Genomic DNA, 14,660 nt, shown 5'->3' with positions numbered 1-14,660 from the left:
GTATATGTAGGTGCGCATAAAACCAGTTAAATGGCTAGACCACAAAGAGTAGTTAGTCATTCATTAATGATTCAGTGTCATTTTGGGATGTTAGTCTCTCGTCAAGTGGTACTAGGATCTCAAACGAGATGTCCCATACACATCTCAAATTCAGCATGACCAAAACAAGAGTTACTGTCTCCCTCCCTCCCCCACCGTACCACTTATTTATGTCCTTCCAACAACCGGGTGAGTTAGGTATGAAGAGCTTTAAAGTCCAAATAATGGACTTTATTTGATCCTGGAAATAATGGAGAGCCACTGGAATTAATTGGTTGGTATAGGAAATTTCCTCTACCAATGTCGATCATCAGGCTCTGTTGTACAGTATAGTTGGTGAGCGTGGAAGTGGAACAGTTTGGTGCAATGACAAAATCAAGGGTAGGACAATGTGTGTATGTAGTGGAGTCTTGCGAATTGAGCAGATTGAGGAACTGAGAAGTTAGAGTATTGGCGGGAGCAGGATAGTCATGTCGAATCCTCACGAATGATAACAAACTCCTTGAGAGCCACCAGTATCTGGGTTAGATGTTAAATTTTGATAGTATGAACCTCAAAAGAGGGGAGGTTGCTTAGTGAATGTAGTAGAGGGACAGTCTGCAAGGGGCCAAGGGGGACAAGGAATACTGCAGTTTCCCTTCCTGATCAGCAAACTGCATAGCACAAGTTGTATGAAAATAAAGGGTAGCCAGTCCCAGAAGGGGTGATGAGGGAAACTCATTAGGACAGAGTCAGGTCACAGTGAGTGCCAGAAAATGAAAGCAGTAAGTAAAGAAGATGAAAGAAATTAGTTAATTATTCTGGAGACATTCCAAAGGACACAGTGAAAGAAACTACCATGTTAAATATAATTATTAGGAAACAAGCTGTAAAAAACAGACTATCAGTGTCATATAGGACTTTTTTTTTTCCTGTTTTTTATATGTCAAATTTATAATCATAGTATGGGAAAATTTTTAAAATTACATCACTGCTGGATTCATATTTCAGTGTAAATCGTAAATAATGTCTAAAATTTTTTTTGTAGACTTCATGATTATGACTACTACACCCCTTCCCAAGAGAACTGTCTTGTACATTTTGTCACCTTTAAAAAATCCCAAGTTGTACTGCCAAGTTTTAAGAGCCAGTGCTGGGAATTTGTATTTCATGGTCATTTGAATATTGGTAGTTAAAATCTTTTGAGCATAAGGAAAAAACACAGAGTCCTGTTTCTTCATTGGTTACAAAGACTTAATGCATAATCTGTATATTTAAATTGTGAAAAGAATAAGGTGATTTGGAATGACTAATTTGGAACGAATCTTCTTTTTTAACTTCTCAGTGTTTTTCATAAACTTCTTTTCCCAAATAAAGGTTTTTCCCATGATATTCCAGAACACCCCCCACACACAAAGCATTTGATACTTTTCAAAGTTTTGATTAATTTAATGCCTAGTCATGATGACATTATAAATTGACTAATATCATTGCCCTCATTTACTTGTGAGGAAACAGCAAACTGAGGCCAAGCTGGTGGTAGTCAGCTTTTGTATTGGTTTCATAGGTCAACCACAATTAACCCAAATCTTTGATTTCACTAGAAAACCATTTCCAATCTATCATTCCGAACTGACCTTTCAAAGAACATACAGAACAAAGATGAAATAAAAGGGCAAAACAATGAGCAAATCCACAGATTGAGATTCTGTTTATACTTTTATAAGTTAAGGCTAATAATCATTTATCCATGTGTTTTACATATGCCCTGCTTTAAAGTGTTTCTTTCACAATAGAATTTGGGACCAGATAATTTTTTCAAAATTATTGACAAATATAATAGGTTTTTTTTCTTAAATAGAGCATTCTATAAAGCATAGAGTAAAAACAAAAATATTCAAACTCCCTTATTTATGAATTTGCTAACTAGTCTGCCCTGTTGATGTCAGTTGGTTGCCATAACAAATAGACGTCATTCTTGCATCACGAACAACTTGATCACAGGGAACAAAGTTTTGAAGGGAGAGAGTTTCTTAAAACAACCTTCTTGCTGGATAGAAAGCAAAGGCCGAATCTTTTTAAGAAACCTTTTTTCCCTAATAGATGATTCTTTTTCATCTACAGCATGTTTGGGATCATAATGATAATTCATATTTATATATTTCTTTAAGGTTTACATAATCCTTTCCCCAAGTAGCACTGTGAGGTAAAAGTAGGGCAAATGTCATACTTCTTTGAATTTGTTCGTTAAAGATGTTTCTGTCTTATTTCCCTACTAGATGGTTAAATGCCAAGTGCAGAGAGATCGTTTATTATCTCAACTTTGTATCTACCCTGCTTCTTTGCACAATGTTCTTAAATACACAGTAGGTGCTTAATAAATGTTTCTTTAATGAATACAACTAAAAAGTGGAACTTTATTCAGTAGGTAGCAATGAGCCAATGAAGCTTTTTGAGAAAAAATATAATGTGATTAGACCTCTAACTGGTATGACTGATCTGTAGGAAGGACTAGATGGCAAGAAACTGGAAAGGGGAGACCAGAAACTATTAGAATAGTCCTTGAGAAGGAAGATAAGTTATTAAATTAATTATGTTTTCCTCAACCTCTTAAAACTTGCATCAAGGTTTCACCTTATAGAATGGTCTCTTAACAGCTTCCTTTTGGGATCCACTTATAGTAAATTCTTGTCAGTTTTTGTGTTAGAAATTATTGTTGGAGTCAATACACATATATTTTTAAGTGCCTCCTATGTGCCAGGCACTGTGCTAAGCCCTGGGGATACAAAAAAATGACATGACCATCCCTACCCTCAAGGAGCTCACAATTTAATGGCATGTAACATATTAGAAGAAGAGAAGGGGAGAAGGCACCTAGAAAAGGGACATGATGAAGTCCTATAGCTAGGGTGGGAATGATGAGGTGAATGACCTGGGTGCTCTCCTTAAATATCCAGGAGGGACTCTCTGATCTCTACCCTCTCCAGTCATGTGGAAGAAGGGACCCCAGGGGCAGTGGGTAATGAAGAGGTGTGAGTTTGAATTGATGTCATCTTGCAGAAAGATGAGATTCTGGAGCTGAAAAAGTCTAGGAGAGCAACCGGGTAGGGAACAATGAAAAGGAGTATGGTAGTATAAAAATTCTATTTTGGGAAAAGAAGCATGATAGTATAAAAATGCTATTTTGGGGAAATTAAAGTAATAATATGATAGTTAATAAATGTAGCATTTATATAACATGTTAAGGTTTACATAATGCGATAGCAGGAAGCAGTGCAGCAAAAGGATTCCCCTCTCGTAGAAAACACACCAGACCAAATCCTGAAGGGGGGAATCAGAGAGAAAACAATCGCAGTGAGTCTTCTTTCCACCCTCAGTCAATGTAGGGAGACAGAGAGGTCTATGAATTCATGGGATAGGGGGCTGGTGTTGAACCTTGCCACATGTGGAGCAAACCAGTGCCCAGGAGAATTCTGTGAACCAGAGCATAAAGGGGTCCCCGATCCATTCTGAGGTACCTCCAGGCCTCTATGACAGGGCACCACAACAGGGACAAGTATGAACTGGCAGCTTTGTTGCCCACTACTCAGTTCCAGGCCGTAGATCCAGGGTAGACTGACTAGGGGTCTGTGTCTCCTTGCTAACCCCTTGGTGGTCTCAGGCCTTATGTCCAGTCTGGAGCCTGCAGAGGAGTAATTGGGGCAGGAATCCCAAACCAAAGGGGAATCCGGGTCAGATTCCTGAACCAGAAGAGCTTCCTAATTGGTTGACAGTGGTCAAGTGTACCATCAGACCCAAAACCAGGTCAGGAACTTGCAGAACTTAGACCAGGGGTGCAACAGCTAGGTTTTGCTCTGGATCACATCACTTTGGAAGTGATAGAAATTCTCAGGTCTGGCGCCTGAGCTGTCCCTGAGAGTCTGAAATAACATAATACTCATTATCTCAAGAAAATAGCAAGGGGGGGCAGCTAGGTGGCATAGTGGATAAAGCTCCAGCCTTGGAAATCAGGAGGACCTGAGTTCAAATGCAGCCTCAGACACTTGACACTTACTAGCTGTGTGACCTTGGGCAAGTCACTTAACCCCGATTGCCTCACCAAAAAAAGAAAATAGCAATGGGACCAGCCCAGATCTTCCCTACAGAAGTGCAAAGAGCCTGGCCTTAACATAAAGTCTCCAGGCAGAAAGTGAGCAAAACCAACAAAAAACAAGAAAAGAACACCATCATAAAAAGTTATTACATATTGACTCTCAAAATCTATAAGCAAAGCCCCAAAGAAAAATACAGCTTGAACACAAATTTAAATAGATTTCCTGAAAGAGATAAAGCAAAAATTAAAAAAAATTTAAAAAATTAAAGTTAAAAATGTTTTTGTCAATGCTATAGGAAAAATATGGGAAAGAAATAAGAGCTGTAGAAGAAAGAACCAAAAAGGTAATTGACAGCCTGGCACAAGAGGTATGAAACCCAACCAGCATGTTCCTTAAAAAATTAGAATGGACCAAAAGAAGCCAATGACTGCATGAGAAAACAAGAAATATTTTTTTTTAAATTAAAAGACTAAAAAAATAGGAGAAAATGTAAAGTATCTCATAACAAAAATAGCTAATTGATCTGGAAAATAAATCAAGGAGAACGTATTTAAGAATCATTAGACTATCTCAACACCATGGTCACACAAAAGCCTAGACATCGTATTTGTTTGTTTGTTGTTGTTCATCAAAGAAAACTAATGACATCACAGTGGGTGATGTCTTGACTCACTCTTGAATCACGAAATGTCGTCAGCCTCACTCTCTCTTCCAGAGTCGTCAGAGTCCAGTGTCAATAAAGAAAAAGGCAAGATGATGACCTGGGATGCCATGAATGATGTCTGACCAAGCTCTGAGCCCTCCACAGCACCACGTCAGCCACCTTCATGACCACTGGAACAAGCTGTTCTCTTCTTCCCATTCCGGACATCTTATTTAAAGAAATCATAAAAGAAAACTGTACAGATCTCTTAGAACCAGAAGGCAAAGTGGAAGTAGAAGGAATCAACTGGTCACCTCCTGAAAGAAACCCCAAAAAGAACACTCCCAGGAAAGAGAATGCCAAAATCAGGAGCTTCCAGGTAAAAGACAAAATACTGCAAGCAGCCGGGAATATTTCAGGTATTGAGGAGTCACAATCAAGATCACACATTCAAAAGGAGCAGAGAGTTTGGACTATGATATTCCTGAAAACAAAAGATATGATAGGCCTATAGCTGAACGAAGTAGAATCCTACAGTGGGAAAAAAAAGTGGACCTTTATTGAAATAGAGGACTTCCAAGCATTCCTGATGAAAGGAACAGAGCTGCATAGAAACTTTGACAGTCAAACACAGGAGTTAAGAGAAACATAAAAAGGTAAACATGAACAGACAGCGATAAAGGACTAAACAAGGATAGACTGCTTACATTCCAATATGGGGAGATAATATATGTGTCTCCTATCATCAAGGGATGATCAAGAGGGAGTCTAAACAGAAGGCCTAGGGGCTCGTTTTATGATGTCTTGATATTAAAAGATGAATAGAAAGGAAGGGGAAGAGAAATACACTGAGAAGTGGGGAGAAGGTTAAGAAAAATTATCTTGTATCAGAATGCACAGGGAGATACTGGTACAAACAAGGAAGAGGGGATTAATGGAGCAGCTGTTAAAATGTACTAAGATTTTTGAGACGCCCTCTATGTTCTCATTGGATCGTTCCCAAAACCATGCGAGATGGGTTATTGTCATCTCCTCTTTACAGATTAGTTAACTGAGAGTGAAAGGTATTAAGCCTAGAGTCACATAGCTGTTAAGTGTCAGAGCCAGTAATCATACTTGGCTCTTTCTTATTCCACGTCCAACATTTACACCCACTGTGCCATCTGGTGGCCTCAAAGTAGGGTGCCCTAGAGGCAAGGAAGCTAGGTAGGGAGCCGTTTCAGTAATTTAGGTGTCAGGATATTGGGAGCTGGGCCTAGTGGGCATGAGTCAGTGAGAATGAAGGATTTTTAAAAAGTTGTTTGAATTACTCTATACTGGCAGGTCATTGTGAGAGCTGAAAATAAAAACAGAGGAATGCTTTTCCTCTGAAAATAAAAGCAGAGGCAGCTAGGTGGTGCAGTGGATAGAGCTCCAGCCTTGGAGTCAGGAGAACCTGAATTCAAATGTGGCCTCAGACGCTTGACACTCACTAGCTGCGTGACCCTGGGCAACTCATTTAACTCCAATTGCCTCACCAAAAAGCAAAAAAAAAAAAAAAAAAAAAAAGTAGAGGAGTACTAACTGTTCGCTTTCTTAGTAATGAAAATAAATGGAGACTTGACAGAGAGTTTAAGAGAAATATTCCCCCTGGCTTCTGGGATACTTACAGGAAACAATTTAGATTGACACCTTTTTGAATGGCAGTTAGTCCTCAATAGACACTTATAAACACACTTTCTGAGTACCAAAGCCCTGTGCTAATCCTGGTGAAACAAAAAATAAGCAACAAATGGTCTCTGCCCTCATGGAGCTCCTAGATTAATGGCAAACTTCAACAGTTTTCTTCCAACTTTAACAAATCTGAAAATTGAGAAATTTGATCCATTCTTGTCCTGTTATAAAGCCCCTTTACTTTCAAGGGCAATTTGAGCTTGTAGTAAGCCACTGATAAACATCACTCAGAAAATAGAGCTTCTTCATAATTTTGTATCTTTGTAGTCAGTGAAATTTCAGAGCCCTATGAATAATAATAGTGCTAGTGGTATTATCCTAATTTTACAAATAACAGAAACTGAAACTCAAAGAAGTTAAAATGAAGTCCTTGGTCATACCCTTAAATAAATACTGATGATGGAATTCATACTTGGGTCCTTTCTCTGCTGACTCTTAAGACCAAGATGTCTTTATCCTTTATATGTGCTACCCCTTAAGAACCAGAATTGTTGTTTTGGTAGAGAGCCAAAGATTCTTTGACATTTCCAAATGGTGCCTTTTAGACTCCAGAATTTTTATGTGTAGCATTATTTTGTGACTAAATACTGAAAATAGCTACAATTCTTTTTTCCCTCTTAACTGATGAATATATTTTTCCTTAAATATTTCCCCGTTACATGTACAAAATTTTTCACATTCATTTTTTAAAATTTTGAGTTTCCAATTTTCTCCCTCCCTCAAGTCCCTGTCCCCTTTAAGAAGGCAAGCAACATGACATTGATTATATATGTGAAGTCATATAAAACCTATTTCCATATTAGCTGTGTTGAAAACCCACAAAAAAAACCCCAAGAAAAATTAAGTTAAAAAAGTATGCTTCAGTCTGAGCTCAGAGTTCTATCAGTTCTTTCCCTGGAAGTGGATATTCTTTTTCATCATGAGTCCTTTGAAATCATCTTGGATCATTTTTTTTTTGGATCTTTTTTTTGTTGTTGTTGAGGCAGTGGGGGTTAAGTGACTTGCCCAAGGTCACACAGCTAGTACGTGTCAAGTGTTTGGTCTGAGGCTGGATTTGAACTCAGGTCCTCCTGACTTCAGGGCCGGTGCTCTATCCACTGTACCACCTAGCTGCACCTTGGATCATTCTTTGTCAGAGTAGCAAAGCCATTCACAATCGACCAATGTAAAATATTGCTGTTACTGAGTACAATGTTCTCCTGGTTCTGCTCACTTCACTTTACATGAGTTCATATAAGTCTTTCCAGGCTTTTCCAAAACCATCCAGCACAACAGTATTCCATTGCAATCATATCCCACAACTTGTTCAGCCATTTCCCAATTGATGAGCATCCCTTCAATTTCTAATTCTTTGCCACCACAAAAAGAGCTGCTATAAATATTTTAGTATATGTGGGTCCTTTTCCCATTTGTGTAATCTCTTTGGGATACAGACCTAGAAGTGGTATTGCTGGGTCAAAGGGTGTGCACAGTTTTATAGCTTTTTGGGCATAGTTACAAATTGCTCTCCAGAATGGTTGGACCAGGTCACAACTCCAACAGTGCATTAGTTTCCCGATTTTCCCACACTTTCTGCAACATTTCATCATTTTCCTTTTCTGTCATGTTAACCAATCTGATAGGTATGAGGTGGTACCTCAGAGTTGTTTTGAATTGTATTTCTCTAATCAATAGTGATTTAGAACACTTTTTCATATGACTCTAGGTAGCTTTAATTTCTTTGACTGAAAACTGCCTATTCATATCCTTTGACCATTTATCAATTGGGGAAGGACTCTTATTCTTATAAATTCAACTCAGTTCTCTATAAGAAATGAGGCCTTTATCAGAGACACTGGCGGTAAAAATTGTTTTCCAGTTTTCTGCTTCCCTTCTAATCTTGGTTACATTGGTGCTGTTTGTGGAGTATAAGTTCTTTGAGGGCAAGCACTTTTTGTTTTTGCATTTGCAAGGATACATTTGAAAGCCAGGTATAGTACTGCCATGCCAAACAACAATTACCAATGTCAGGAATATCTTGATATCATTTATAAATGGGGCAGGTGAGCAGTTTGCAATCACTGGTAAGTATCTGAACACTGTATTGTCTTCCTTGTGCATATGTCTACATTTCAGCATTCTCAACTGTAATGTGTCTTAAAACTGCATATAGAGGTGGTTCTTAGTAAAATTTAACATATTTATGTATTTGATGAGCATAAGTAAATAGAGCTTAGTGTTGTAATGAAATTCACAGGCTAATTGGATAGTCAATCATATGCATAATCATTGTTGGGTGCATGATAATTGCAGATAAATAGTAAGTAGTTTACATAAATGTCTATAGTTGGTATCACTTTCATTCATCCAAACCAAATTCATAGCCTTTTTTCCCCTTGTTCCTTCAGTTCTATATTATCTTTAACACCGGTGGAACAAGTTTAAATCTGATTAGGCAGCTAGCTGGCTCAGTGCCTAGATAGAGCATGAGACTTGGAATCTAGAAGACCACTTCAAATCCAGCCTCAGGTGTTAACTAAGTGTGTGACCCTGAGCAAGTCTCTCAACCTTTCTCTGCTTCAATTTTCTCATCTGCAAAATGGGGATAATAATAGCACCTACCTCCCAAGGTGGTTATGAGAATGAAATGAGATAGTATTTGTAAAGTACCTTGCACTGTATATATTATATGTGTGTGTGTTGTGTGTGTGTGTGTGTGTGTGTGTGTGTGTGTGTGTGTGTGTACTATTTATTTGTTTATTTAGCATACATACTAATCAATCAGCAGATGAAGGTCCTGGATCCTGTCCCCCGGCAATTAGGGTTTCCTTCTTCATCTGTGTCATAACCCCAAGGTTCTCTGTGACCTTTCCTTGCCATCTTTGAATCTGAGAGTTGCTAGAGTAATAGGTCAAGGTGCTGTTTGGCCTTGGCCGTCATAGGTACTCTAGAGGGTTCTAGGTAGGGAAAACCTTGAGTCAGACTTTCACTGAAGGGGCGGTGGTTTGGGATGTGACAGCAGGTCCTCCGTCTGTGCCCCTGCCCTAGAGATCTGATAATGCAAGATTGAGCCAGCCTGCTGGATGCTGGATGAGGAAGGAAGAGATCACAGTGAGAGCAGACTTGGAACCATTAACGTCTGGGGGTTTTGTCGCTCAGGGAGAGGACGCGGAGCAGAGGGACAGGACTAGCCCCGTTTGTGCTTTAGGGGACGGAAGAAAAGGGACTAAGGAAGAGGGCAGAGGAGGCACGGACCGGGGACTGTACCTGCAAGAAATCAGTAATGAAGGAATGTGTGAATGTTTTAAAAACAGACCTCTACAGCATCTTTAGCTTTTCATGAAAGTCATCAGTTATTTTTATTTGATTCAACAATTGTGTGCCGAGTACCTCCTCCGACCCATGCCCAGTGCTGTGGGACTCAGACAGAAACAAAGCTGTTTTAGCTCCAAAGGAGCCCTCATTGAGCGGTCTCTGTAGATCTCGAACTGGAAGGGACCTTCAGTGTTTGCCCATCCACCCCCTTTCATTTTATAGAGGGGGAGACACACTCAGCTTCACAAAAGGTAGGGAGAAACAAAGCCAAGATTGGAACCCAGCAGAGCAAGAAACACATAAGCTGACGTCTGTACAGTACTTAAAGAATTACAAAATGCTTTATATACCTGATTTCATTGATCCAAATAATGTACTATTACAGGCATATCAGGTGTCTCAGTAAACTGAGACCAAGAATAAGCTATATGTTTGGGAAACTGAGGTGATATAAAAACAAGATATGAATAGAAATTTATTTTTTAGAAGAAGTTCTGTGATTTGCCTTTGGCATCTATTTCGTATTGGAGATGGGATTTGACTTACAACTTTTCTTTACACCATACTTCCTCTCTCACAAGATTATAGCCATAAATCCAGAGATCAGTTAATCACCAGGTTCTTACTAAAACCATCTATCCTAGGGCCTTGCACTGTGCTAGGCAATCGAGATACAAATACAAAGAATGAAACAATCACTGCATTCAAGAAGTTTACATTTTAATGGAGAAGAAACAAAGTACACGTTAAAAAACATAAAGTTAATAAATGGAAATGCATACAGAGTAGTTCAGTATGGTTCATTTGAGAGAGAGGGCATTACCAGTTGTGGGAATTAGAAAAGGCCTCTTGCAGAAAATGGATTTTTAACTTCATCTTTTTTTATTAAAATTTTTTTCATTAATAAGCATTTTTTTTCTTTTTCAACATTTCCTCCCTCACTGGAGGGGAGAAAAAAGAAAGAAAAAATTCTTGCATTGACCATTTCCAAAAAATGTGTTTAAGCAGTCCTTGTTATTTATTATGGCACAGTAGTGTTCCATTACATGCATGCACCATAATTTGTTCGGCTATTCCCTAGTTGATGGGCACCTTGTCATGTCTACTTCTTTAGTCCTACAAAAAAAAAAAAAAAGAGCTTTGCTTTTTGGAGTATGGGTCTAATAGTAGAGTGGTTTATGGTGGTTACAATTTTGTAACTTAGGGAGGGCATAGTTCCAAATTGCTTTCCAGAATAGGTGGACCAATTTGCAGGGCCCCCAATATTGTGTGAGTATACCAGTTTCTCACAGCCCCTGCAACAATTGTTATTTTCCTTTTGTAATCTTTGACAATCCAGTAGGTGTGATATGGAACCTCAAAGTTGCTTTAGTTAATATTTCTCTAATTAGTGATTTGGAGTATTTTTTTTAAATGTTTGTTGATGGTTTAGATTTCTTTCTTTCAAAACCTGCCTATTCCTATCCTTTAGCCATTTATCTACTGGGGAATCATTTTTCTTATGTATTTGATTAAATTTTTTATGTAGCCTTTATAAAGATTTGTTATCCTTATCCCAACCCACATGCGCACTTACCAGGTCTTCAGAGTTAGGCTGGCTTCATGTGCCCTCTCGATATTCTAAGGATACCCTTGAGGGATTGGAGATATTTTTTTCTAATATCAATTCCCATTCCAGTGTATTCTCCTCAGTGGTAACCTTCAGTGATTAGAGTCCTAGTTTCATAGCCAGTTAACATCACTTAGCTTTTACAAAGTCATATTTATTGCAAAGATTGAGCAAGAATAGCAGTTACAAAGCATTTCCCTCTGAACCAAGAAAATCATACTCCCCCATCTATCACTTCAGTCCCTAGGAAGGAATGGTTTTATACTTAAAACATTTGCTCCAAAGCATTGACCCCCACCAAGTTCACTTACAAATATGTCATAGCTGATGGATGAGACCTTGTTTCTGCTCCCATTGCCCTGGGTTATGTAGATCACTCAACAGGGCCTGACTGGATCCTGCAAATCCTAGCATTAGAGCATTCAGCTCTCATACTGCTGGCACTCGCTGTTTTGACCTTTCAGAGGTCACAAGGTTTTACTCATCTCCAATATTTCTTCACCACAAAGCAGGAAGAATTGGCAGAACACAGACAGAAGCACCAGCAGCACCATGTGCTCACAGACCACTTGGCAATGGTCCTGATAGGGTAATAAAGGCCTGAAAGGTCATCTTTCCCCAACAAAGGCTTACATCCTTGTCTTCTACACTGGAACATAGCCAAGTAGGCAAGAGGAAGAGACACAGCCGGCTGGCCATCTGTGTGTGTGTGCGCGCATGCTCCAGATTGGAGAGTAAGGCCCTTCTGCTCATTATAAGTTGTCCGGCCTTTCCAGAAGTAGGCTCTTTAGCTTCTCCCACATGGTCCGGCACCACGCAGAACGCACAGCACATAGTCTGGGGATGAGCTCCATGGCCAAGCCAGTGGCCATTAAAGATTTGTTCTTTTTGGTCAAAAGACTTTTGGGATTTGGGGAGAAGGAGAAGAAGACAGTGGAAAATATCAAGGAGTTTTGAGATGAGGTGAGATACACATTGTGTATGTCATGTAATTCATACTGCGTTTATGGAACTGTTTTGGATTTATTAAGTGTTTTCTCACAATAACCCTGAGAGGGCAGTATAAATATAGCACTTTCCTTTTCTAGGTGACTAAGCAGGCTGGGAGGGGTTCCATGACTTACCCACACCCGCAACAAAGCACTCGACTCTCAGACTGTATTGTTTGTCATCATAAAAGAATAAATTTGGGGGAATAAAATGGTTAGCATATTCCTTAATGAGGTCCCGATGGTTTAGACTTAATCCACGTAAAGGTGACTGAGAAGATACCGTAATGAAATTTTATGTAGGCCACACTGGGTAGCCTACAGGAGGGGTGGAAAAACCATTTTGTCCCTCACAGAATATCCGCGGACATTTTTAAACCATTTTTAAACTATGTGACTAACTTGCCTTTCCTCCTTGTTTGTTTCAGTTGAGACAGTCCCAGTCCTACTGCACGGACACAGAATGCCTTCAGGAATGTGAGTACTTGTGGTTCTGGTGGTGGTGGTATGGGAGGGAAGGGAGGCATGAGGGGTAAGAGGTTAGACAACAGTGGAAAACCTCAATGATTGGAGAGAGAAAAATAATTTATTTTATTATTATTATTTTTTTTTTATTTTTAGGCAGTTGGGGTTAAGTGACTTGCCCAGGGTCCCACAGCTAGCAAGTGTCAAATGTTTGGTCTGAGGCCAGATTTGAACTCAGGTCCTCCTGACTTCAGGGCTGGTGCTTTATCCTCTGTGCCACCTAGCTGCCCCTGAAAAAAAAATTTCAAATACTTCCTCCTTGTGTTAAGGCTGCTTTGGGGAAGTAGAATTTCAATTTGACAAGCTCATTTAATGAGAACAGTAGAGCCCAGCAAGAGCCAACAGATCCTGGGTAGACTTAGTGTCAAATGATATCTCTTCAAATGGAGCATGCAAAAAGACTGATCAAATACTGGCCTTGAACATTATTGTTTTTCCCGAACGTGGGCTTTATAGGAAAGTTCTTCTATATTAAATATGGAATCATGGCATTTGTCTGAATATTTTTATCACCTTTTGTCTATATGTATGAAATTAGAACCATGAAGAAGGAGCAAGTTTCAGTTGCCCTTCAGAATGGACTTCATAGGCAACTGTAGTATGATGGAGAAAGCCTAGAGTTTGAAGTCAGAAGACTGACTTACTGACTTAGGGCAGCCGGTCACTTAACTCCGTTGAGCCTCAGTTTCTTGCTGTGTAAGATGTCGAGAATAATTATTGTGCTTTTTATCTCTCTAGATTGTTAGGATCAAATGAGATCCTGTAACAATTTAGAGTTCACAGAGTGTTATAAAAGCACCATCTACTTTTATGGAAAAAGCATCATGCTTACATTGCTACAAGTCTGCAAAGATGCAAGAATATATTTGTATGATAATACCATTATTATTTCGTAGTAAGATAATTGTGAAAGATAGCACAATGTTAGTGTTCAAAAGCACAGTACAAAGATTATACAAAACCACATTCAGTCACTTGTTTCACCAGGACCTTTGTTTGTGTCAGGCTTGAAATTCAGAACATCAAAAGTCCATAGGTCATATCAAGATAACTTGTTTTTTCAGTGACCTGTGTTCCTTTTTCTTTTCCTTCATCATGGAATTACAGGCGAGGTCTGCTTTTGTGCACTGCAGGGGTGTGGGAAGAACATGGCTTTTCATTCTGTGGGTGTGAGTTCTAGTCCTAATCGCAGCAAAGGGACTCCCCTCAGGATCTTTATCCTCAGTTTCTCTGTTGGGATTCAGTTTCTTCTTGTGAAAACCCCAGTAATGATTCTTGTGCTACCTATCTATCACACTGGTGGTTGTGAGGGAGGCACCTTGTACTTTTTTATCAATAGTTGTAAAGGGGTGGTGCTTGCATGGAACCCAGCCAACTGCCTTCTCAGCCACAGGTGTTGAAGACCTCTGGTGAGGTCTCTTCAGAGATTAGCAAGAAGCAGGGAGGGTTGGGATTAGAGAGCAAAGAAGCCACTGAGCTCTTTCTGTCTCTCCTCACTGACCTAGGTGAAAGAAGACCTCTCTCCTCTTCCAGCAACGTCTATGCCCCCATGTCTTTAGTGTTTCTGGGCTCCACCCTCCCTGATGGCACACTAGGTTTATAAGCGTCCATGTATCTCCTCCTATCAGTAATCACAGAATCTGTGCTGGAAGGGCCTTCAGAGCCCTTCTAGTCCGACTGGTATCTGAACAAGAATTCCCATTCAACAGTCAGCTCTCCTTGGCAGAAAGAGACCTCCAGGAACAGGGAACCCACAACCTCCTGAGCCAGCCTTT

The 14,660-nt window shown here is 39.5% G+C and overlaps 1 protein-coding gene across 4 annotated transcripts in view; it reads left to right on the top strand.

Annotated features, from left to right (window-relative positions):
- SMIM14 (small integral membrane protein 14) overlaps positions 1-14,660 on the top strand; it is a 54,723-nt gene that overhangs the window by 24,211 nt on the left and 15,852 nt on the right. For 3 of the 4 annotated variants that reach the window (XM_027836298.1, XM_027836297.1, XM_027836296.1), the window contains one exon: positions 12,789-12,837. In XM_027836298.1, coding sequence (XP_027692099.1) covers positions 12,789-12,837 — 49 coding nt within the window. Of the gene's footprint in view, positions 1-4,827; positions 5,135-12,788; positions 12,838-14,660 lie in introns of all 4 variants that reach the window. The other variant, XM_027836295.1, reaches the window with a different exon arrangement.

This window comes from Vombatus ursinus, unplaced genomic scaffold, assembly GCF_900497805.2.
Source record: "Vombatus ursinus unplaced genomic scaffold, bare-nosed wombat genome assembly UNPS02014818.1, whole genome shotgun sequence".
NCBI lineage: Eukaryota > Metazoa > Chordata > Mammalia > Diprotodontia > Vombatidae > Vombatus > Vombatus ursinus.
Note: the sequence above shows the minus strand (reverse complement) of the source record. Positions and strands in the feature narration are given on the sequence as shown.